The 26,627-nt window shown below is 44.6% G+C and overlaps 1 protein-coding gene across 1 annotated transcript in view; it reads left to right on the forward strand.

Annotated features, from left to right (window-relative positions):
- Positions 1–26,627, forward strand: part of CFAP299 (cilia and flagella associated protein 299) — a 404,131-nt gene that overhangs the window by 363,856 nt on the left and 13,648 nt on the right. The window contains exon 5 of the mRNA XM_084855448.1: positions 23,019–23,148. Coding sequence (XP_084711574.1) covers positions 23,019–23,148 — 130 coding nt within the window. The remainder of the gene's footprint in view (positions 1–23,018; positions 23,149–26,627) is intronic.

A 26,627-nucleotide genomic window follows, 5' to 3' on the forward strand; every position in this document is an offset into this window, starting at 1 on the left:
CACGTGTTATATGCATACATAGCAATGTAATGTAGATATACAACAGATTTAATGTGGGAAATGAATGTAAGTCAAACATGGAGAATGTGTGGCCCAGCAGATATTGTTGGACTGCAACTCTCATCATCCCTCACCATTGCCTATGCTGGCTAGGGCTGATGGGAGTTGCAGTTTGCCAACATTCAGAGGACCATGTTCCCCACCCCTGATGGAATTGAACAATATCAGACTTTGGGTCTTCAGTCAGAGGCTGAATCCGAGTTCTCTTCCAGTGCAGAAAGGATTAGGATGCAGTGCTAACCCCTGGAACTGGAAGACACTATGAAGGCAATGGATTGGCCAGGACTGGTATAAATACTAGGAGGAGCCTGGCCTTCTACTGTTGGCAAGTCCACAACACAGTGCCTTCTGCCTACTGCTCCCCAGCTCCATCCCTGCATCTGGGGGATCTTCGATTGAAGGTCTGTTTCTGAGAACCACTGTCCATGAGTTTGGTTTACTCCTGATGTATTTGTACCAGGGAGCTGGGATTGAATCTCAGATATTGCCTGTGACATGGTCTTAGGAGGCTTCTCTCCAGGTCTGGAAGTATCTGCCTCCTGTGGCTTGCCAAACCCTGAGCTTTAAATGTATGGTTTCTATAATATTTGAAGCTGAAATGGTGTGTTTATGAGGTTCTTACTTGCCCTGAGCCTATGAGGATGGAAGGAAGTGTAAATCAAATAAATAAAACTTATACAGGCTACCAGAAGTGAAGTGTCTCCTCTCAATAGGATGAAAAGGATGTTGAATAAGCACTGGCTTTCCTTTTCACCCAAAGCAGCGGAAGTGTTTGAAACAACAACAGGGGGGAAAATCCCATTAGCTTGGCTGGCGATTAGAAGCTTTGTGCACAATTCTGCGACTTGATTCTCTCCGGATGAAACTTCCTCAGTGCCTAAGGAGATTAGAAAGGGAAAGCAAGAAGCCCCTTTGAAGAAACCACAGAACAAGAGAGTGAGCGAGAGATATTGCGTGTATTATGTGTGGCTTTGAAAACATGCCTTCAAAAAGATCCAGAGTTTCCATCTTGGAGAGCTCATCAGTCTTTGATCAAAAAGACTGATTTATTCACGAATGTTAAATGCTGCTTCCTTAAAAGGGAAAATCATTCAAGAAGGTGGCCCAGCTCCAGAAAAGAAGAAGAAATGTATCAGAATCAAACTGGCTGGGATTTGCTATATTTCCTTTCATATTTATGGTTCACTGGGCCCGCAAGGTCTTTCTACTCGTCATCATGGCTCCACATTACCAAAGTCTCAGAGGCTGGATTTTGTTAGGACTCAAGCACAGGTTTATGTGCCTTGCTAGAGAGGAAAAGTCTTTAATGTGGACACATACTTAATTATGTGCTAAGTCATAAATTGCAGTTTCAACACTCTATTAAGGGCGATCCCAGATGGAGGGTTCTTACAGCTACCAACCCAAAGATACAGTGCAGATATTCTGACTTTCCCTCCTTAAGGGCGCAATCCTATCAGGACAGTCAGCCGTCTCTGAAGTTGGAGGTGGCCGATTATCCTATGAAGGGTGGGCAGAGCACCGAGCGGATCCTCTGTGCTCTGCCCACCCTGCTTTTGTGGCTAGAGGGCCAATTTTGACTGTCTAGCCGGGTCACGTCAGAGCGGGAGAGGCTGCTCGGCTCATAGGAAGCCACATAAGTGGCTTCCACAGTTTCCTCCCTGCTCTGCCCCGAGAACACCCCCCATTCACCTGCTCTGTGCTCCATTTCTGAGTGCAGAGGTTGGTGAGGACCGCACTGCCTATGAGGAGGAGGGGGCGGGGAGCATAGTTCCTGGCAACCGCAGGTGGAGCCCTGGCTCCGACCTCGGTTCCCGGGAATCGAGAAATCCTATGGCCCGCTAGGCACAGTCTAGTGGGCCATAGGATTGCTCTTTAAGAGATTTTCTGTGGTAAGAAAAAAAGATGGAAGAAGCGGTGGGAAAACACAGGAGGGTTACAAATAGAAGTCAATGACATCTGGACCCAACCATAAAATTCCATGAATGAGGCAGGGCAGTTCCACAATTTAAAAAAAAAAAAAAAAACATCTCGAAGCACCCTAAGTTTCTAATCATACCAGACGTGCATAATTTATTTTATTTTTATTTTTTTCAATTTTATATGCTGCCCCATAGCCAAAAGTTATCTGGGTGGCTTACAATTAAAAGAAACAACCTAAGTGTAACCAACTACATTTTTAATGAGTCACTGAATTGGCCAATATATTTCAAACATGCCAGTGAAGTCAGCAGGCATGGAACAAGATCGTGATCAGGTATCTCGGCTTGTGCTGGAAAACTAAGAACTTCAAGCAGCTTCCCATGTTAAAATTGTAGTGATTAACCAGCAGCGTGGAGAAGGTTTTTGTTGCTGCTGCTGTTTTGCTTTGCTGTTTAGCTTGTAAGTAAGTCGGCATTCTTGCTTGAGAGGAATTTTAAAGATGGCTTGAGAAGAGAACAATTAATAAAAAAATAGGTGAGCTGTTCCATTTCATAGGATTTCACTTAAATATTTGGCACAGCATGATGGGACTTGTGATGTTTTATCAGGAGCAGAATTGGAGCAGGAAGCCAAACGTAACTTGTAGAATGAAATATTACAGGGAGTGTATCGGGGTGTAAACTCTGTCTCAGCTATGGGCTTACTGAAAGAATTTTGGCATGTCACTGTCAGCTTCAGTTCTTGCGTCTTATGGAGGCACCATTTGTGTGAGCACAGGAGATGGACTAGATACACAGCTGCAGCCATTTGCCCAGTCATGGGTCCACAGTGACCATAGAAATCATGACAGCTGCATGTACATCTGCCATGTGGAGGCACCAGTTCATACCAAGAGTGCAGCCAAGCTTCACCACTGTGTCATGTGAAATGGCCCTTACTTCTCTATCTTTCTGTTTAGCATTGGGGAATAGATGAACTGACTTAAATCCACATGTAAACAGTATTCGTTTTCAATGAACCCATAGATTTCAGAATGCTAATATGGGTATGGGAAGCACTCAACTCATTGTTTTTTTCAGCCACTCGATACTCATTTATTTCTGTCTTTGCTTCAGTATAAAACAATCTGGTTTCCATGGCTATAAATAATTACCTTTTTTTCTTTCCTAGGTGGAGAGAACTAATAAGATAATAAATTTTGAGTGATTACCAAATGGTTTCTGGAGCCTGACAGTAGTTTCATCATTTTTGGGTCCAGGCCTATACCCTGAGGACTTTAATTTCCTTTTCTTTTTATTACATTTTTTTCATTACTGTTCCCCTTCATCCTTAAAATGTAAATGTCCCATAATGATAGCTCCAAAGGAATTCCGCAAGTACAGCACACAACAAAAAGAAAACTTAGCTGTGGTCTCCAAATTATTATTGAGACATGCACACACACCTCTCCATTTACCAGACCCTAATTAAACTCCCATTTATCTAAATTCACAGTATTCTCCAATCCATTTCACTTCTATGTTAATAATATTCCCCTTTACTGAAACATAAATCCCCATTACTTAAACAAACCTACCCATGAGTAAGCCTGTTTTATATCAGTTAGGTTACCACATCACCGCAGCTATTTAGGATTGCATCCCAGCAGTCATGTTCAAAGGGCTGATTTCGGTTTGATGTTACTTTTCTGGATGCCAGTAGGACAGTAGATGGAAAATGGCTCTTAAAGCAGGACAGTGCCTGAAGTGGATCAGCAACATGAGCTCTGCAGTAGGTTAATGGCATGACTATTTTCTCCCATATGAACCCCCTCAGATCTTCTAGAGCAAGGATGGGCCACTGTGGGAAGCCCAGTGGTCACAGGTGCTGAAAATTTTTTAAAAGAAAATGAAAATGGCATCTAAAGCAGCTACTGAGAGCTAAAAGGATCAAAATTAGCTTGTTTGCAAACTAAATTTGACCCTTTTGGTGCTCCATAGCTGGTACAGATGCCACCCCCCCAATGTATTTTCTTTCTTACAAAGGTTGGGGGTGGCAGGGGCCACATGTTACCCACCCCTGTTCTAGAGAGAACTTGCTCCACCAGCCGTTTCCTTCAGAGGTTGTGTTAGGAGCTATAAAGGCAGAGCCTTTTAGTTGTGGAACTCCTTCCTTCAGAAGGGCCATTTAGTCCAATCATATGGGGATCTTCCTTTTCCAAACGGCATTTGGATTGGTGTGATGAAGAACTCAAGAGGTGCTGTCTTGTATTTTAGGACTGAGGAGGGGTCGTTATTGCTTTATCAATTTTTTTTGTTTTACGGTTTGGAGCTCACTTCTCTGGGGGAACGTGGGTGATGATTTATATAGAGAGAAAGTTTAAAAATAACAGTCCAGTCTCTCAGACCAGAAATCAGTGACCGATAGAAGCCTCTGCTCCGTGCAGCCCAAATATATAGGGGTGGAATTCCTACAGAATTTACTGCAACTCTGGTAGATTCTGATGCCCAGATGTTTTCCCCATTGCCATGCTGCAGATGCCTCAAGTGCCAACCAATGCAATCAGCCAGTGTCTAGAAGGCCTCTGCTCTGGCTAAACAGGGCCCGAGCATTGACCGAGTGGGTCAGGGACACATTTTGCCAGGGTCCAGGGGTCCTGGACAATTATCCTGAGGAAAATAATGAGTCTAAATTGTAAATCAAGGACTTTTAGGCAAATTTATTTCCCTGCAGAGAGAGAGAGAGAGAGATTCTAGGGCTTATGAGCTGGAACACATCTGAGTAAATGAGACAGGTCTCTGTTTTCCAGGGTACATACAAGAAATGACTCAAGGTCTTAGAGACAGGGAATGTGTCTAAAGGGCATTTGTCACTTGCCGATAATTAATATAAATACAGGCCATATGACCATGTCTGTCCATAAGTACAAATCAGGCACAGGGAGAAAGTAAGGACATTCACAAAGGGAATTAAAAGAAATTAAAGGAGACTCCTGTTTTTCACAACAGGCAAGAGGTCATGAGGAGTAGGGATGGGGGGCATAGTGATGATTGGGCACGGAAGTGTGCATTGGGAGGGCCCTGTAGCCTCTTCTCCACCAGAATTGCTCTCTTGTGCTGCAGCCATAATGGAGGGCTTCATTGAATTGCACAGAACACTGCTTTTGGTGAGGATATTGGATCAGACTTTATCCCTATTCAGGACAAAGGCAGGGAATGTTGCCCTAATGGCCAGATGTTCTATAAAAATCAGTCTGGGGCAGGCCTGGCAAAAACACCCACCTCACAATTCCCTCTAGGTTTTGCCATTTCTAGTCCAAACTTAGGGGGCTAGCCACCACTCACCTCAAGAAGTAATGCTCCCTGATTGATTTATGCCAGCTCCATGTTAAAAAAAACAACAACGGTAATTCTTTCCTCAAACCAGGCCAATGGTAGTTACATTTAATAGAACTTGGCAGGGCTGATTGTCTTTTGGTGGATCCAGAATTTTGAGGTATAATTAATTTTTTTAATGATGTGTTGATTAATTTTCTACCTCACCTACAGATTCAAGATAACTCTCCTTGAATCTACAGATAAGGCGTGGGTTATAAATCTGCAAATAAGTAGATTGAAGTTCTAATTGGTGCTCATTAAAAATCAAGAGTGATGGTATAAACCAAGAGATGGCAACGTGGGCTTGAACCTGGGAGAGACAGAGCTGCTGCAGGCAGAAGAATCACATGGGACAGTCTTAGTAGGGGTAAAGCTTGAGAAAGCGTGCTTCACATTAGGTTGTGGCTGTGTCTCACACAGTGAGACAAAATGCTCCACAGATACCCACAGCTTTAATTTAAGGATACAGCCTTCCGAGACTAATGGGTGCCTTTCACTGATTAGAATTAAGTCCTAAAACCGAAAGTCTCCATGTGCAATGAATACACCCTCTTGATTATAATAAAGGCTACTCTGATCAAAATGGAGCAATCCAGGTTACAGCCTTTACAGCCACACCTTTAAGAAGACATGCAAATGCCATTTTGCCATAGAACAATCAAGATGCAAGATGCCTTAGGCAAGGAAAAGTTTGGATGCTGGGCTGCAGTGGACAATTTCACACTACAAACAAGTTAGAATTTTTGTAATAAATCCTCATATGCTGTCCTCCATTCTAATTGGTGGGGTCCAGTCCCCAAAAATTAAAGTTAGGCACAGTGGAGGCTGGTGGCTCCCATGTCAGTGGGGTGGTGAATCTGCTCCGGGTTTCAATCAGAACCAGCCAGAACTCTAAAGGAGCTCTCCAAGGTGTGGAGCACCTTGGATAGCTCCTTTAGAGTTCTGACTGAAACCCGGAGCAGATTCACCACCCCACTGACATGGGAGCCACCAGCCTCCACCGGTTAGGCATGCATACAGAGATAGAAAGCGAGAGAGACCACTGAGAAATGTTGTCACTGCATTTTTATTCTGCTCTTTAAACAATTATTGTCTCCCAAAGTGGCTCACAGCAATAAAAAGAGAGACAGGCCCCTTCCATCTGGTTTACAAAACTAAAATGACAAGACACACAAGGGAAGGGGAGTGGAGGGGAAAAGAAGAGAAGAGAGATCATAGAATCATAGTACAGTAGGGTTGAAAGGGGCCTATAAGACCATCAAGTCCAAGCCCCTGCTTAATGCAGGAATCCAAGTCAGAGCATCCCTGACAGATGGCTGTCCAATTTCATCTCAAATGCCTCTAGTGTGGGAGAGCCCACCACCTCCCAAGGTAATTGGTTCCATTGTTGTATTGCTCTAACAGTCAGGAAGTTTTTCCTGATGTTCAGTCAGAATCTGGCTTCCTGTAACTTGAGCCCATTATTCCATGCCCTGCACTCTGGGATAATCGAGAAGAGATCCTGGCCTTCCTCTCTGTGACAACCTTTCAAGTACTTGAAGAGCGCTATCCTATCTCCCACTCAGTCTTCTCTTCTCAAGGATAAACATGCCCAGTTCTTTCAGTCTCTCCTCATAGGGCTTCGTTTCCAGTCTCCTGATCATCTTTGTTGCCCTCCTCTGGACCCTCTCCAGTTTGTCTGCAGCCTTCTTAAAGTGTGGTACCCAGAACCAGACACAGTAGTCCAGATGAGGCCTAACCAGTGCTGAGTAGAGGGAAACCAGTACTTCACGTGATTTGGAAGTTATGCTTCTATTAATGCAGCCCAAAATAGCATTTGCCTTTTTTGCAGCCACATCACATTGTTGGCTCATATTCAGCTTGTGATGGACAACAATTCCAAGATCCTTCTCGCTTGTAGTGTTGTTGAGCCACGTATCCCCCATCTTGTAACTGTTTGTCCAGGCCAGAACAAGCTGGCAAGCTTTAAGGAGGCATTAAAATGCACTTCTCCTAAGTTGATCTTCCCTTGCTGGCATTCTTGCCTGAATAGCAACTGTTGGCTCTGGTGCCTTTGGCTGATGGACAGAGCCAGCCAGAGCGTCCTTTCCCCTTACTTCTGCAGTCCTGGGCCTACAGGCAGTTGGTGCCGAATGCTCCTTCTGGTAGGGAGGGAGAAGTGAGCTCCCTGCAGCTGCTCCTTGTCTGCCTGATGGATGGGCCAGGTCAGTCTCCTCCTTGGCTTGAAGGGAAGCAGGCAGTGTCCCAGTGGCCCTAGGTCCCCCTGCCTGATGGCCAAAGCCAGAACGTTCTTCCTCAAAATTCCTGAGATGTTTCCCCCATGCAGGAGCCTCCATGTTTGTCTCAAAAAATCACCTGGGGCAAAATCATCCTCAGCGGCCCTTCTCCATGAGCCCTTGCCAAAGGAAGTGAGGCGGGTGGCTACTAGGAGGAGGGCTTTTTCTGCTGTGGCACCCCGGCTCTGGAATGAGCTCCCTAGTGAGGTTCGCCTGGCACGTATTCCTTTCAGCGCCAGGTGAAAACCTTTTTATTTTCCCAGGCATTTTAGCATTTTTGCTTTCTAGACCTTTAGCTTTGCTGTTTTAAATCTGTATTTTAAATTCCTGCACTGCTGCTAGGTTTTATTGTGGTTGTATTGTTATATTGTGGTTGTAACGTTCTATATATTTTAAATTGTTTTATTGTGTGTCGTTTGGTTTTAATTTTTGTGAACTGCCCAGAGAGCTTCAGCTATTGGGCGGTATAGAAATGAAATAAATAAATAAATAAATAAAATAAAATAAAATCCCATGCCAGCTGTTTTCTCCGTTCTTTCTGACTGCCCACTGCATGGGGAGTGGCTCAGACTCTCAACAAGGTAAGTGCTGGCAAGGGGCAGATGAGAAATGTAGCACAGATTGACTAACAGTCTGTATGAATGTTTTCTGTGGGGCTGTGGGTAGGCATGTATGGCTTCTTCTACACACATGCTTTAGAAACGTCACTAGTCTTGCTGAAATTCGTTTAGCTCCCTTGAAATTTCTCTGATGTTTTGCCAAAGCAGCAAGCTTCATTCACCTTGAAATGTTGCTTCAGGTAAAATTTAGTAGCAACTCTTTTAGAAATGTAGGCTTGAATTAACAAACTAACTGAGAAACTACAAATAGGCCGATGATATTTATGCATCGCCACCTCCTATAGCAACAGACCAAGCTTACGGACGGGTATTCTGGTTACTAAAAGCTCACTGTAGCCCCATCAAGCCAAACTCCCTGATTTCTTCAATTGAAACAAATTAATCTGGAGCAGGTTTCGTCTCCCCACTCCCTATCCAGATCAGTAGAGGTCTGCTTTTGTTGCTTGACCAGTTGTCTTAAATGGCTTCTTAATTGCATCTTGTATCACGGCAGAATCTTGGGGCATTTTTGTTAACAGGCTTAGCAAGGAGTGAAACAGTTGGGCTTCAGTATCTAAGGAGATTCAGAAAAGAGATGCAGGTGTGGTTGCCATGTGCAGGGCTTCTCACACGTAGGCTTGAGGCAGGTGTATTTATTACTCAGGTGTGACAAAGTCTTAGGTAGGTTATCCCAAAAGCATTCCAGTGAAATTGGACTTTTTGAGAGGGCATTTATGTAGCCGTTGTTACTGCAAGTTGCTTTCTTGGCCCCTTTTCTGCCCATCTGCCTGTATGTTTGCGCTCTCAGTGTGAGTCACGGTGGCTTGAATAAGCCACGGTGGCTTGAGGCACACGTTGAGCTCCCACGGGTCTCTGTTCCATAACCCAGCACCCACTTGTAGTCTCTCATGTCGTCTGGACCTGGCAAGGGTGGGTTGTTGGTGTGGTTAATAAACCACCCACACACCATGAGCAGTTTTAGGGTTGTGGGTGGTTAGCCATGCCAACAACCCACCATCGCCAGGTTGAGACCACACAAGAACCTACAAGCAGTGGTTGGGTTATCGAACAGATGCCTGTGGGCCCCCAACACATGGCGCAAGCCACTGTGGCTCAAATTGATCATGCAAACCAGGTCACTGTCTACTGAATAGTTTTCCCTTTATGCATCAGCCTCTACCTACTTATTCATCAAGACACCTCTAAACCCCTTCCACTTCTGCAAAGCTTCTGTCCAACTATCACACCAGTCTTTTTATTTTCACTTCTCTGCTCCCAGCTTCTCTCCCCCCCCCACCATTTTTTCTCTCCAGGGTCTTTATGACTCAGATGTGACGGGTATTAGATTATTCTTAATGTGGTGTTTCAGTCACCCTCTCTCTTTCTCTCTCTCACACACACACACCACAGACAGCCATTTGCAATGCTTATTCTTTAGGCGCCATAAAAATAATCACCATCATCTAATTTTACATTTTGGTTCTTAAGTTTTCTTTTTCTTATGGATATCAGAGAATGGCACAGCTGGAGGCAAGATGTTTGGCTGGGTGCACTTTTTCCTCTATAAAAACATCTCTTGGGGAGACTCAATGGCTGGATTTTGATTCACACTCACAAACATGGGTTACTATGTTTGGAGTGGGGAAGACATTTTTCACCAGCTGGATTACTGCCTCCGAGGTGCTAGTAGGGGATTACGTCACCCATGTTAGCATATGGCTTGGCTCATTTGCTTAAGTTATTTAAGACTATTTGTTCTGCAGCTATAATGCCTTGAACTTGGACTGGAAGTATATTGGCAGCCAGTGCAGTTCCTTTAACACCAGTGTTATATGGTTTCTATACGTTGTACTGATAGCAATCTAACTGCCGCATTCTGCACTAGTTGCAGCTTCCATGTCATCCTCATGAGGCGACCCACGTAGGGCGTTTTGCAGTCATCTAGATGGGAAGTGACCGGTGGATGACCTACTGTGGCCAAAACTATCTCTGTCTAGGAACAGTTGTAGCTGGTGGGCCAGGTGACACTGGCCAAAAGCACATTGAGCCATGGAGGGCGCAGTCCTATGGGGATTGTTGGCCTCCTCCAAACTCAGAGGTGAATGACTATCCAATGTAGGCAGAGCATGGAGGAGATCTTCTCCACGCTTCAGCCGCCCTGCATTAGCAGCAGGCCATCTAGCCAGAGCAGGTCGGGGGGGGGGGATGCTGGACAGCGCATAGGAAGCGTCGTAATGACGCTTTCGCTGTCCCCACCCCTGCCCACCCCCCAGGAACGCCCCCTTGTCCCCCACTCTGTGCTGCTCTTGCGAGCACAGAGCCAGGATGAACCATACCTCTTATAAGGCAGCAGGGGCAGGGAGGTGGTTTTCTGGGAACCGAATAATCCTATGGCTGTCTATCCACTATCTGGCAGCCGTAGGGGTGTGCCCTGAGTCTACTTGAGCCTCCAGTGATAAAGATGAATCTATGAGTAATTCCAAGCTCTGGGGTTGCTCCTTCAGTGGGAGTGCAACCCCATCCAGGGCAGATGTTAAGTTTTGTTCCATCCTGCTTCTGCATCCATTTGTGATTTTTATGTAAGTCTACATGAAAATGTGTATGCATTTTTGTGCACATTTCTCCTAATATATGCATTTTTGCCTACTATACATATTCTTGGCAAGAAAATGTCCCTAACATAATGCATTTTTGTACATTATTTTCATGAAAATATTCATTTGTGTGAACACTTTCACCACATTTTTGTACACATATTTTTGATAGGAGAACTGCATCACAAAAGTGTGAATGCCAAAGGATAGCTGCATTAGTAATGAAGTTTAAACCCCTAAATGGCTTGGGATCTTGATATTTGAGGGAACACCTCTGCCGGTATACACCTCCTCTGTGTCTCACCACTGGGAGCTGTACGTTATGTGGAGACATGAAAGAGAACCCTCTCAGCTGTGGTGTCCCTGTTTGTTTGTTTGTTTGTTTGTTTATTGACTTCCCTTGATACTGGTTTTAGCAGCTTGCCCATCTCTGTGATAAACCAATCTGAGCCAGTGGGTTTGTGCATGGAATAATTTTACAGTCTCAGCCGTGTGTACAATAGACAGTAGCCACCTGTCCCCCTGTTACGCTCAAGGCCAGCTGCAGTTAAATTCTTGTTTACCTCCATCTTTAGCCACTGCTTGGGAGGAGGCTCTTGGTTACCTAGAGGTAAACAGAGCAGTTTCCTCCTGGTACAGGAACAACCTCAGGACAAATTGCACTGTATACACAAACCTTAGTCTGCGATTTTCGAATGCGCTGAGGATACGTACGACTCCAGACGATATCAAAAGAAGTTTGATGTGCTTCTCACTGAAAACCATGCCCCCTCCCTCTGTTTCTTCTGGGTTTGGGGGTGAGTGCAGAACCAAATAGGTAGAGGGAGGAGCACCGCTGTGTGGCTTCAGGGATATCAGGATGCAGTGGGGAAAGTGGGTAAGATCAAAGAGGAGCAATTCCGACAGGAGCTGTACAAAACCCTTTGATCTGAGAGCTGCTCCAGCATGCCACTTAAGATGTTAAATAAATTCAGGGCCGAAAGCCAATCTCTGTACAGCAGCCCACTGGACACCTCCCATCATTTTAGTACGAGGATACTGCCATTCATCTTACCCCTCTGTTAACATGGTGGGGTTCTCCAGAAGAGGACACGCCTGGCAGCAGCGTGTGTCTGTGAATCCTCACTTTGCTGGCGCTGTGGCAGGATTTGTCCATCACTGTGCATTTCCTTGGGTTATTAAAAACTAATGGAGAACTGATGTAAGAGGGTTATGATGTGACACACGACTTGACTGATGAAAATCTGTCATGTAGGATGTTGACTTAGTAGATGGCAAGTAAAGCAAAGGCATGTTAATGTAAGGGTTTCTGAAACCACAAAGGAAAAGGCAGATCAGTCCAAGAATCCCTTTGGTGTAAGCACATTTGGCTAATAGCAAAATAAGCATTAAAACTAAGAATGTAAATACAGTTTTAAAAACAGCTTTTTGTGTAAGGGAATGGAAGGTCATGCAGTCTTAATCATGCTTGATATTACATACCAGAACTAGCAAATACGTTGTCTGTTTATTTCCAACAAAAGGCTACAAAACCACCCAACTGATCTGCACCAGCCATGGATCATTCAAAAGCCCACAATACCTAAGCGATATTAATGCAGCTTTATTTAACAACATTTCTCAAGGGTTTAGAATTCCAACTCCCAACTCTCTCTCTTTCTCTCTCTCTGTTGCCTGGCCGAAAGCCGCCTGATGGCTGTAGGATGTCAGAGTGTCTTATCCGATGGCAGTCGCAAATGCTATGACTCCTCTACCTGCAGAGCCCACTGTGACATCACTGTGGATCAGCCAGTGGAAATGGAGCAAGCAGAGATGTCAGAGTCTGAGGAGGATACTGCAAGAGTGAAGTGTTTCCGGGAAGAGGAGGGGAGGGCAATAGTCCTTAAGGCTCATCGTACTCACAGGCTTTTAGCCAACCTTAAATTACATCTCAGAGGTGCCCTAAGGCTGGAATTCTATATTATACTAAAGGTGTGGCTGCTGAAAACAGCAAGCATGTGTTTAACTAGCCAACCCCAGCGCATAATGTCTAGGACAACTTACCTGAGTTGATGTTTTTCAGCCCTCTCCAGTAGTGGAAGTCAAGGACGTATGACAGAGATTGCCGCTGTGTTGCATCCCCCTGCACTGTGTTAGATGCTGTGCTGGAGACATTGCCCCCCCCCCCCGCAACATTCAGAAGCAGCTTTGGGGGAATGGGAGCCAAATTCTGTAAATTCATGGTGTCTCCATGAGCAATTTACTCCGAGCTGGCTGCGTTTGGAGGTCATTAGGGATAGATGACGTCGTGGCCATCCAGCAGCCACCCCATAGCTTATCAGGGGAAAAAGTGATTTCCTGAGACTGCTTAAAGTCTGGTTCTTTTCCTCAGGTCGGGTTCTCAGCGGTATAGTTCCTGTGTGCTCCAACCCCCGCATTTACCTCGCATATGCTAGCCCTGCCCAGGGGTGTGCCTTTCACTGTGACCCTGGGCAAGGGGTGTTTCCTGTCCCTGTGTTTCCCAGCATAACCCAAATAGTGTCTACTCAGAAGTAACTCCCATTGTGGGCAATGAGGCTTGTTCCCTGAATGCGCACATCAGAATTTACAGAGACCTCCCCCCCCAATTGAAATAGCACATTTTAAAGCACTAATTCCCTAAAGACAGGGGAGGAAACCTCAAGGATTTTATCAAATGAGAAAGGGGGGGAGCCTGAAGGGGGGCTCTCTTATTGGTTGAACAGCCCCTGCCAGTCAGATGACATTCACTCCAACCCTCCTACCCTATCTGGAAGCATGTTCTGTGAAGTGCTTTTATCAGTGTGATACACTTGCTTGTGGGCCCCTGCCCGGACCAAAACTGGCTCCTTTAAAAATCTGGGTAAGCCACGATTGGCTTCTCCTTCCATCTCCTTCCGTTGTCATCGAGAAACCCCCCTGGAAAGCTCCACTGCATGTCTGTCTTTTGGATCCTGGCCAAAATGTGGCTTCCTTTCCCAATATATATAACCTATATCTTCTTTTGATAATTCAACCCATTGATTCTGGTTATGTAGAAGGGGTGGGCAACTTGTGGCCCTCCAGATGTTGTTGGACTGCAACTCCGATCAGCCAAAGCCAGCATAGACAGTGGTGAGGCATCATGGAAATTGCAGTCCAGCAACATCTGGAGGGCCAAAAGTTGCCCACCCCTATTTTATCAGGTGAGTGTTTATTGACTGTTAAACTCATTTTCTAATATTTGAAACTCTGGCAGTGTCCCCTATCCCCTCTTGCTGCTCTTTTCTCCATGCTGAGGCCTTCCCTCATAAAAATGGCCTCCTAAATCTTTCACCCATCCTTCTGGCTCTCCTCTGAATCCTTCCCAGTGAGGGAGCATTCTTCTGAAAGTTGCTTTGTCATTACTCCCTTACTAAGTATGGAAGGCAGCAAAACCATTGGCCATGCTGGCTAGGGCTGATGGGGGTTGTATTCCAACAACGTCTGGAGGGTTACAGGTTCCCCACTCCTGTATATACACCACTGTAAACCTTTGGCAGCTGCAATTATTTCAACAAGATATATTCATTTATTCGTTACATTTCTATACTATCTAATAGCCAACGTTCTCTGGGCAGTTCACAGCATGATCAAATGTAATATAAAACCTTAAACACTCAAAAAATTAAAACAGTTTAAAAAATTTTTTTTTTAAAAAAGGACAATAAAACTACCAGGACCTGATAAAAACTTAGAACACCCCATCATATGCTGTCAAATGCCTGGGTGTAGAGGAAAGTCTTAATCTGGCACCAAAAAGATGACAATGTTGGCACCAGGTGGACCTCACTGGGGAGAGTGTTCCACTGGCAGGGGGGGCGACCACTGCAAAGGCTCTCTCCCTTGTTGCCATCCTCCAAACTTCCCTCACAGGAGGGTTTCGCTATGGTTGACCATAGTGTACTCAATGTGTATAGACGAATACTGAAACTCCCGGTTTGCAAGTCTACATATTGGTTTCAGATTAATACTGAAAGCAATGTGTATAGATGAATACTGAAACTCATAAGTAGCATGCTCTTCTGAATCCCAGGGCCACGCATTATCCTGAATGTATGCTGTGTTACTGTATCCCACCAGAGTATGGAGCAAAATCCGCCCTGAAAAATTGATGGGATGAATCTCCCCTCAAGTGTATTGCCCCTTTATGTCCTATTTGGCACAGCCATGAAAGGTGCCAGGAAAATAATTATATAGTAGTCAGAAATCACATGCCTGATGGGTCTGATTTATGTTTCTCAGCCTCGTCACCAACCCTCCTGTCTGCTGTCACCACCCTTTTCTTTCACCACTCGTTTGTGGAAAGGCTGTAGTTTCAATTACGAGAGGCGGAAAGCCAAGCCGGATGACTGACATCACAAACTTGTGGAACCACAAAGTGAAAAAAGCTGTTGAGCCATCATTGTTTGTAATTAGCTTTTGACTGAATTCCCAATCTGCTATAGGGAACAGTTTTATCTGGATATATTTGTGTGGGTGGGGAGGGAAAATTGGAGGACTGGCGCAAAGGCACCATTCCTGGCCTGGTGAAAGAGATGGAGAGAGACAGAAAAGCAAACAGAATTTAAATGACACAATGCACCAGGGGGCAAGTCACTTGCAGCCTCCACCTTAATGTTCTGCTGTTTGAAGCCACAGATATCACCCAATTTCTTTGCATTCATATATTACATCTGTATCCCAACCTCCTTCAAAGGAATTCGGGGGGGCGGGGTACCCATGGTATTAGCCCATTTTATTCTCCCCAGCCCAGGGAACTTCATGGTTGAGTTGGGATTTGAACCCAGATCTGCTCATTCCAAACCCAACAAACAATCCACTAGGCCAAGCTGGCTCACCATGTCTCTAAACTACCCAGGAGTATACCAAGAACATTCCTAATTTGTAGTTTTTGTGCTATTCACTATAGAGTTATATTGCTAAAGGGCTGCATAACAAACGATTTTAACAGCAGGTAGTTTGGGGTGTTTTGAGTATACTATTTTACTAATTTGACAATTAGGAATAAATTGGCAAAGCCGTTACGTTCATTAATCAGTCTCCCATTCAAGAGCTGGTTCAAACCATTACTTAAACAAACAAACAAACCATGATTGCGTGTTTACCTGGGAGCAGAACTACTTGCGAGTAAGTGCCTGAACCTGGTGCTGGAAGCAGCAGGATTGCATGCCTACCAGCTCATGTGAATAAGCATTGCACCCTTTTTCTGGTTCTTTGTTGGGTCTCTTTTCCCTTAATTATTCCACTACTGTTACTGTGATGGTCAGATAATGAGGAGATGATGACGATGATAATGATGATGATGATGAAATGAACAGCAGTAAGGGCCAATGGTAAGAGCGCCTGTTCCTCCTACTATATTGTTAGGGGATTGGGTGGTTGGTCTCAATGACCTCTCGGGATCCCTCCCAGTTCAGTGGTTTTTGACTCAAAAATTTCTGTGAATAGGTGTCCTACGAGTGTAGATTGCCTGAGGCATACCTGGTCAGAACCTTGGACTTGTTAAAAGTCCTGGCAAAGTGCCCCAGTATCTTCCCTTTGTTAAAGAGACAAAGGGAATTTTGTGGGCTGTTCGCTATCACTAGATGGCCCACAGTGACTAATTGATGGCCAGCGACTGTCTTTTTTTCTAACACCTTCCTCATTCTATGGCTGGAGATGATATCATCAAGGCGTGTGTGTGTGAGGAGATACACAGTTTTGGAGAAAGGCAGACTGAGATTGAGAGGGAGGGTGGAGTTGGCTCTGGAAGCACCTTAGGATGCTGGCTGTTCCCTTAGAAACCTAATGTGGGAGTAGTTAAATTTGGGACATCCATCAGCACTTCCACATATGTTCAACTTGTATATTTGTAACACAAACATTATAAAATGCCATAAGGATCCAGTAACCTCATTCCAAACGAAACCAAACCCAGGGAAGAGCTTCACCTCTGAAACCTCTCAGTGCTTGAAGAATCCAGGTGAGTGTAACAATATGGTGCCTTTCTCAGACACCAGATAAGATTGAAGATACAACTAAGTGCTCTGATAATTGTATCATTTCAGCACAGAGGAAATACCTGATTAGTTCTTTCCAGCCAAAATTTGCATTCAGGCATAGAGATGTTTTTTGTACTGATTCTTCATTAGCATTATTGAATGGGTCAAATAAAGTCATTAGTATCACTGAAATTACTTTCCAGAGATCATAAATATGCTCAAGGAAATGTCAGCAAAGCAATTTACATATTCACCATTCTGGACAATTGTCAATCTGCCCTGGTAAATGATGACACTGATTGGTCATTTTTAGTTAAGATATTTTTAGGCCTTCTTTCAGGACAAGTCAGTGTAGTGTAGTGGCTAGAGTGTTGGACTGGGAGTTGGAAGATCCGGGTTCTAGTCCCCACTTGGCCATCGAAGCTCACTGGGTGACTTTGGGCCGGTCGAAGACTCTCAGCCCAACCTACCTCACAGGGTTGTTGTTGTGAGGATAAAATGGAGAGGAGGAGGGGCCGATCTACATTGTGCCCGCCATAGCAATGAATTCGGTGTCCCGTCGGGTTAAACGCTCTCGCATTAAAAGGTAATTATTCACACTCACCCATTTACCCGTTGCAGTGCTTCATCAAATGTGCAAGCTCGGTTCACACTCAAGTGCTGTGCTGTTTTCCTGCTGTTTTCCTGCACGCGCTTGTCTGATCTCGGATGCTAAGCAGGGTCGGCCCCGGTCAGTAGTTGGATGGGTGACCGCCTGGGAATCAGGCTTCCTGCATTGAGCAGGGGGTTGTTCTATCCCTTCAAATGAGACTAAGTTTTACCCCCTCCTATCCCCCACTCCGGATTTTTTTTTAAAAATTAAGGCGTTATCCTCTCAGAATCAGGGCTTCTGCACAATGTTTTTTTTCTAATTCAGGCATGATCTTCTAAGGTTTGAAGTTGTGAAGCTTCACAACTTCAGCCGCCTCAACACAGCTGATGCTGTTGCCACTTTCAGTGGCAGTGCAAGAAACCAAAAACTCTTAGGAAAAAAGAAAAAAGCTCTGCCGCAACCCCTGCCAATGGCAAGCCCTCTCTGTGAGAAACTGTTGGGGAATTTCTGCTCCCCTTGGAGAAATTTAGTCAAATCCTTCCCCCAATTTCTCTTCCCACAAATAAGCTGGAGCATTTGGAGAGGTCATAAGTGCACAGCTCTAGTTTGTTTGCAGGGATGGGTTCAGACACAGTGACGAACCAGATTTCAACAAGCCACACCATGGCTTAGCGTTATGTGCGAACCAGGCCACTATAAGGCAATTTCATGTGCTCCTTTCTTCTGTTAGTTTTTCAGCCTGTATGTTTTTGTAGTTCAGTACAATTTGACTCACCCTTTGGAATGAATAACAACCCTTGCTGTAGCACCATCTGCAACCTAAGAATCACTATGGCCCTAATACAACTAAATCTAATTTTGATTAATAGAATTAGAGATGCCTTTAAATGATTTAAATGCTTTAAATCATCCTGTGTGAGTGAAAAATGCTATCAAATACACAGTGAAGAATGCCAAAAGTGTTTTAAAATTTGCTGCAAAGATTTCCTCTTATTATTATTGTAATACATTTCCAAATGTTTTAAACTTATTTAATACTCTTCAACAAGGCACTCAGGTATGTGGAATATGCAGCATTGAACAGTGCCCAGTGGCCAGCTGCAGGAGGAATGCTGCTTTTATTTTTAAGGGAAATTGTCAAGGCTGTTGTCGTGCTTAATAAGCAGTCCGTTGTTTGGGAAAACAGAGGGAAGAATGCAATGTTGTCTCCCACTGGCCAGCTCTAACCTGGCTAAGAATTTGGGAGATGGAGCCATGCTCACATTCTGGAGCAGCCATTCCCAACCCTAGTGCCCTCCAGATGTTTTGGAGCACACCGCACATCATTCTTGACCATTGGCCATGCTGATTGGGGCTGATGGGAGTTGCAGTCCAAAACCTGTAGAGAACAGTGGGTTGGAGAAGGCTGCTCTAGGGCAATGAGTAGCTTGTGTGAAACCCACTGTAGGTTGATGCACTGAGACACCTCCAAAGTCAAAGATGCAGAGCTCAAACCGTGAGATCTCCCTAAGGCTTTGGACACTGCACTTTTTAGGGGTTCACCTGTGACACGGCCGAGGAAATCAACAGGCACTAGAGCTTGGAAGAAATTATGCCCTGCCTTTAGCAGCAGCAGCTAGGAAGAATGATGATAGTGGGTGAAGTTATAAGGAAGTGGAATACTTAGGAGAAAAAGCAAATAGAGGCAAAGCAGGACTGGCAGATCACGGACACACTGAGCCTGGTGGGTACTGAAAGGGAGGTCATGAATGTCCACTCTAGACCCGGCCAACCACCCCTTCTCAGGACCTCCCTTCATTCTAGTTGAGCCTCCTCTCTTAGCGGAGTACAGGAGTGGCTACAGTTGCTCTCTGCATTGCCACAGGCAACATATGAGTGACGGCACGTGGGGTGAGTTATAGGGAAAGAGGGAGGCAGCATCATGACACCCAAGGTGTTTCAAGCCTGTTCCTAACAATGTAACATGAAAGTGACTCTCACCCACCAGAGATTGAGGAATGCAGGGGTGGACTTGGAGCCCTTGAGAAGGCTTCAGGGGCAGAGGGAGCTGAGCCCTTTCTGCCCGCATTTCATCCCTGTAGCTATTGAGGGTGCGTCTCATGGGAAGAATGTGGCAAGAGGAGCCTGAGGCTCCTGCGCTTTAATAGCACACGTTAAAATCCACCAATCCCAATACAGTTCCGGGGGGGGCACTGCCCACCCCCACACGAGATAGGCACCATAGATGCCTGCATGGTGGCATCCATTCGCTTGAAAGGAAGGCAGCTATCAGAGGGAGAGAGAATCTCGTGCCTGTTAGAAAATGGATTGCAGAGATGCCTCTGCTAGCTTGCGCCGTGTGCCAAATGAGCATCTGGTGAAAAACCAAAGTCGACCATGTAATGGTTATACACAGTCTTGTTTATCGTGGCAAGAACGGACTTGCAAAGGAGGTTCCAATTCACTGGCAACGTACCTGTGCCTGGGGCGCAAAACCCTCCGGGACAGAGGATGGAATGGGGCTGCTGTTCCAGTTCATTGCACGTGGCTATAAAACTTGGCAAAACGAAGGAAGTGATTATTCTGCAGCTGATTAATGGCTGTTTCGCCACACATCTAATTTATTTTTAATGAACAGGGGGAAATCCTTCACCGGAGAACTTTCCTCTTTCAGAATAAGAGGTGGGAAACTTTTCTTGATAGTGGTTTTTTCTTCCCAGAGCATCTTCAGTTACACAATCTGTCCATTAGTTGAGCTGCATTCTGGTGAGTGAAAGAGGCAGCAACGCTAGATAAACAGATAATACAGTACTAGATACCTGCAACCCAAAATGTGGCTTGCTAGTTCAAGAAATTGAGCTCATCTGTGTGTGTGTGTGTGTGTGTGTGTGCATACAGAGAGAGAGAGAGAGATCGAGACCAAGAGTTTTCCCATATCCCTAGGCCAGGCTTCCCATGCTGGTCCCCTCCGGATGCTTTGAACTACAACTCCCAGCATTCCTGTGCATTGGCCATGTTGGCTGGGGCTGATAGAGGCTGAAATCAAAAACATCTGGAGGGAACCAGCTTGAAGAGGGCTGTCCTATTGAGGTCCCTCCCACACAACACCTCTTTTTACTTAGCCTATGTATTTCAGTGCCACGCCTTCCCATCTCTCTCTCCCTCATGCTCTTGCCTTCCCCATTTCTTGCCTTCCCCATTCCCCTGCTTTTCAGCCCACTTCCTACTTTCAGCCCTTCTGATCTCCTTCTCAGCTCCTGAGCCCTCAGCCTCTGTACATACCTCCTGTTCTCTTCCCCACCTCCCCTCTTTCTAGGCCCTCTGTGAAGCATGCCTCCCAACCAAGCTGACGTTCCATTTCCCTCTCCGGAGCAGCACTGTTTAGTGACAGTCTCTTGCCCATGATTCAGTAGTTAGACTGTTTGCAAACAACCCATGAAATCACAGCAGGCCATCCAGTGACTGGAAGGCTCAGAGGTGGCAAGCAACAGCTATTCTGACTGTCATGGCTTTCCTGCAAGATGTCCTGGAAAGAGTAGGCTTGTATCAGGACTGAGACAGTCCAGTCACCCCATTCACAGAATTCATTTTTCCCCTGGGTTTCTCGGAGGGAAGTCACAATAGCTAAATGAACTTACACCGATAATGCAAATATGTCTTTTTCATTCTGCCAGCTTTCAGAGGGCTGGTCCTGACATGATACCATTTTTCTCCACAGTAACGCTTTGAAATGATTCCTGTGGAAATATCCAGATGAAAAGCATTACATCAAAAGTAATCATGTAGATTTTTGATGAGAAGCAAGATACTTGGATTCCTGGTGGCTGCTGCCTGTGGATCTTTCCCGAACAATGAATATTTTCCACTTCTGTTCCTTCATGGAAATCTTTTTAAAAGGACACTCACTGAGAAAAAATGTTATACAAGAAGAGGCTTATGTGTAATCCTAGAGAAAATTAAGAGTATTGTAATGTAATGGCTCGATCAGGGGTGCAGAGCCTCAAGTCCAGGGGATAAATCCAGCCTGCTTTGAGCCCCAATCCAGCCCTCTGGGAGGTCCTGATGCCCCGACCCCTTCCCCTGGCTCCACCCTCTTCCCCTGGCTCCCCCCCCCCCAGGCCACTGATTGTTTGATGGTTTCCTGGCTTTTGTGCAGTTTCTCCCCCCCCCCATTCCAAAAGGTTGAAGTGAAGTGACTCTCCTAAGGCCCAGTTATTGTCAATAAGAGCTTAAAGCTAAAATATGCTGGTGGTTTTGGTATTTTGGTCCCATTCCTTTTGCCTTTGCCCCCCCCCCCTCCAAGAATGCAGCCTCCGAGAGCTGCTCAAGATTGAGATCAAGCCTTGGGCTGAAAGAGGTTCAACATCCCTGAGTGAGATGGTTGGGCTTGCACATGACCAAGTTCACTGCTGGAACTACATTTTATCACCAAGATGTGGCTGGTGCTGAAAGCAGCGGTCTCATGTCCTCTTCCTTCTCTCTGTTTAGAAATGTGAAACATGTGCCATGACACCATCCTACTGAAAGTTCACCTCCCTGTCACTTGCATTGGCTGCTGCTCACAGGAGCAGGAAAATTTTTAAAAAATTAAACCTTCCCCAGTGAGGAGGAAGGTGCTGCTAGAAAAAGCCCCAGTGGTGTAGCAGTACATTTTGAAGTGCAGGAGCTTATCATGACGGTGTGTATACAAACACACACAGAGACACGCAGAACAGCAGTACATAGCTGAACATCCTATTTATTACAATTAACACAACTGCAATCCTACGCAGAATTACCTGGGACTCTGCTCCGTTGAACTCAGTGGTGCTTACTTCTGGCTGCCAGTTTCAACTTGTCAAACACACTGAGCTTTAACAAAAGGTCCCCAGCCAACTGAGATGCAACATTTAGCTTTTAATTATAAGTACAAACAATTTTTCAAAGACATATTACCATTTAAACTGCTAGAGTAAAGTAAGAACCCCATCAAAGAAAAGGAAAGATGTATCCAGCCTTTGTTTGGTTATTTTCCTCCTCCTCTCACATCCTATATGCTAATTTGTCGCCAACAGTAGTAAAACTTGAACGTTTTGTAATCACTGCATTCACTTGCTGGAGCAGGAGTGTTGAGCTTCTTTCAGCCCGAGGGTCAAATTCCATTTTGGAGAAGCTCTACTGGAGGCTGGGGTCCAAAATAGCATATTTTAGCTTTAGCTCTTACAAGCAGTACTGAAGCCTAGGAAAGGCAGATCAGCCTTTTAGAAGGGGGAAAAAATGCCCCAAGCTGGAAAACCACCAAATGATTGGGCGGGTGGGGGGGGAGTGGGTGTGGCCATCTAGAGGATCCTGGAGGTCTGGATTGGGACTCAAGGAGGACCAGATTTGGACCCCAGGCCTGAGGTTCTGCAGAGCAAGGAGTATAAAAGTATCCATCAATTACTGTGGTGCTACACCATTGATCCTGCTCTGGAAAAAAGGCCTGGGACTGCTTTTGCCTCCGTTCCCCCACTACTAAACTGCCAAAACCCACCTGGAAAAAAACACGAACAAGCGCTTTTAGCAGTGGCCATGCAGTGATTGCCATGTTGGCCTCAGTCCAATGTCTGCACACTACATCAGAAACGGATGCTTTGCGCTGCTTATGCTTTGTTTTCACAGTTTCTACAACTGGGATAGGAACATCTGCTGCTTGAATTCAAGTCCAAATTATCATGTGATTGCAGAAAACGTCTGCGGCTTACTCTTCAAGAATAAGTCTGACAGGAAGATCATTAATGTGGACCCCAAGGTAGAAATTTTTCCTTCAATATTTATGATTTCCCTCAAACAACATGTCTGTCTGTGTGTCAGAGGTCCATACTATCCACTTCTATTGAGTATGCACTGGATTGGCCGAGGGCCAAGGTAGACACAAGAATGTAAGCCATCACTTGAACATATGAAGCTGTCTTAGACACTACTGGACCATAGTCATACTAGCCAAGTACTTGTTTTTCTGATGGAAATGGCTCTCTGAAGTCTTCAGGAGATTCATTTTTCACCTGCCCCCCAGAGACCCTTTTAACTGGAGATACCAGTGTTCTACCATTGAACGATCCCCATCTCCCCGTAACACTGTGCTGTAGGCCTCACAAAATGGAAATGTCATCTTTTCGTTATGTTTGAATGAGAAATGCAAGCCTTGAGTTTCTTTCCCATGATGATAGCAGTGGGCTTTGGTTTCATTAAACATAATGTATATCTAGAGAAACATCTTAACTCTCCCCAGATTCCCTAAGGCATTTCCTTATGTAATAGTTTAGTAATCCTGTGCAGAAGCTGGGTGCACCTGTTTTCATAAAGGCAACAAGCAACCTACTCAAAAAGTGTTAAGCAGGGACTGCATGTCTAGCATCTCAGTAGCAAGCTGATTTTTTCTCCCTCTTCCGTGTTACATGCAAGTTACGACACGGAATTAAATACTGCATTCAACATGTGAAGAAAAATTAGAACGTATTCAGTAAGTATACATAAAAACATGAATATTAAGATACAGGGGGGATTATGGAATCAGATTGAGATGTTCTTGCCTAACAGTATGCCATTCTGTTGCTATAACACAAATAATTAGACTCCAGTTATCCATTACAGCAGGGGTGCAGAACCTTTTTGGCCTTGAGGACCACATCGGGTGTTTGCTGGATGCCAGGGACTGCAAATGTACACACCCATTGACATTGTCACACACTCAGACATGCACATACACTGACATGTGCATTCACATCCCCCCACATACACACACTCTCTCTTCCCCCTGCACACACACTGTTTCCCTCACCCCTAGGCAAGGCTTTTCCCTGTCTAGCACTAGTGCTGTTAAGGGAAACTCTGGGCAAAGTCCCTACAGCTCTGTGGGCCTCACTGGAAGCAGCCAAGGGATGTATGCCGGCTCTGAACCCGTAGCTTATAGGTTGCTATTGCAATGGTGATGTTTGGTACACTATGTGACCGTAACTAAGGTGAGTAAATCCCATAATTTTTGAAACCTTTCAGTTTTACTCAGTACAGTTCTTACTTCCCAACATTTTGCAAAGGTCAGGCCCAAATAACACATAATGCTCAGTCATTTGCAGTTCGTTGCTGACAGTTTTTTTCTTTTTACAAAATGCAGCAGTGGTGGCAGCAACCTATAGCAGAAGATCAGCATGGGGTGGCCGGGGCAGTGCGGGGGGCAGGGGTGCTGTTTAACGTTCCCCAATGGGGTGTTGTTGTTTTTGCTAAAAATACCGTTCAAGCTGCTTTTTAACCTCCAGAGTATCTTTCCTCCCCATTGGTGGAGAATCAGCTGGGAAGTGGTTTTTAGCAGAAAAGTTGTAAGAGGGGAAAGCCTTAAGAAACTCCTCTTCCCTTTGCCAGTCATCTGTTTTAGACTGCCCCCTCTGTAGAGACGTTTTGTAAAAGAAGAAAAAAAGAACAACGCTCATGTCTTGCATGACTGTTGGGGTTCTTCCAGAGCGAGGGCTCCTAGCCTTAGCCATCAGAAGGCATTATGCAGCTGTTCAGTCTTTTTCTCCTTAACACATTTTGTGCATTAAGGGAAAAGATGGAAGAAGCTGTGAGAAAATACAGGAGGGTCACAAGCAGAAGACAATGACATCTGGACTCCCATAAATGCCTAGACAGGGTGATGGCGCTGGAAAAGCCTTGTCTGGAAGCACCCTTCATCTCGCTGCTCTTAGGGTGTAAAGTAAAAGAGCCGCCTTGCAGTCGTGAAGGGAAAACCCATTTTACAGAGTTAACAAAAATATCAAATGGTCTAAAGATAAATGAACACTCATTATTTCCTTCCATTGTTTCCTTCACTATTTTTAGAAGTCTTTTGCTCTATCACAAACCTACCACCGGTGGATAAAATCACTTTTAAGTTCAGAGGAACGCTTTCCGTTATTGTTTGTATATATTTTGGGCAACTTCCATGGCATAAGATGCCATTGCATAGCCAGCTTGAACCATTTTTCTCTTAAATTCAGACCCATGAAAAGTGTCAAACCGTTACGGTACATCCTTTACACATTTACCCAGGAGTAAATCCCATTGAATTTAGTGGTACTTTCTTCTGAGCAGACGTGTATAGGATTGTGTTGTTAATATGTAAAAATTGCTTGTCAGAGCAACCCTGTGCATGTCTACTTAGAAGTAAGCGCCATCGAGTTCAGTGGGCTTACTCCTGGGTAAGTCTGTATAGGATTTCACCCTGTATCTAGTATTCATGATATTATGTATCTCTATCCCATTTTACTATGTAGGATTTATGCTGCTTCTTGTAAGATGGTACCAAAATATGTAGATTGTTGCCAACATTTCTCAAAGCTACTGTCTTGATATTGTATCTTCTTTTTTGACTAAACAAGAAAAAAAAACTGATTGAAGATAATGAAAACTGACAGTCTTATTCCCCTAACTCTTTCATCATGGGGCATAAAGGCATGTTCTTTACTAAAAGTATCTATAAAGCATCCAAGTATTCTCTATGTTTCAAAATGCCTAAGTTGATGATTTAAATTAAAGAGCCCATCATTTAAAATGATACCAAAATATGACATGGGAGCTGTCTGCTTCTTCTTTTTGTTTGTTTATCCCATGTTTCCAGAAGGGCGGTCATTCTCACAACATAAACTATCTTTCTCACAAAACCTCCTTCTTTTACATTTCTTTAACCGTAGGAAGGCTGTAATCCTACACTCACTTACCAAGGAGTAAGCCCCAATAAATTTAGTGGAACTTGCTTCTGAACAGACATATGTAAGATGTGCTACCAGTCTCATCGTGGCAATTTACTACTTTCTTGCACTTTTCGAACGGATTTATTGCCAACATTTTCTTTCGTACAATTTAGCTCTCCCTCTTTCTCAGTGATCAAATGATATTTTATTTTAAATTATATGTTACCACTTATATTTATTTCGTTTGGTTTGTTATTCAGTACCATCTTTGGCCATTCAGCCAGTACTTTGTCAGATAGACTGCTTGGAACACTTTGGAATATGAAGTGAACTTTTAGAACAGTTTCTAACCATGTACATGTATTCATTTTTCTCCCCCAAAAAGAAAAATTAAGGTTACTTCATATGAACAGAATGTCTTTTCGTTGTTGTTGTTGTTGTTGTTCTTTTAGTAGTGGAGAATAGTTGTTACTAAGCAAATTCTTGCAGTCTGAATTGATACTACAAATTTCCAGATGTCCAATAGATGTTCATTTAGGTTGACTGGATTAGCTGATTATCCAAG

Source organism: Heloderma suspectum, chromosome 5 (genome assembly GCF_057233095.1).
Source record: "Heloderma suspectum isolate Gila_16-S chromosome 5, 16-S_ref, whole genome shotgun sequence".
Classification (NCBI taxonomy): domain Eukaryota; kingdom Metazoa; phylum Chordata; class Lepidosauria; order Squamata; family Helodermatidae; genus Heloderma; species Heloderma suspectum.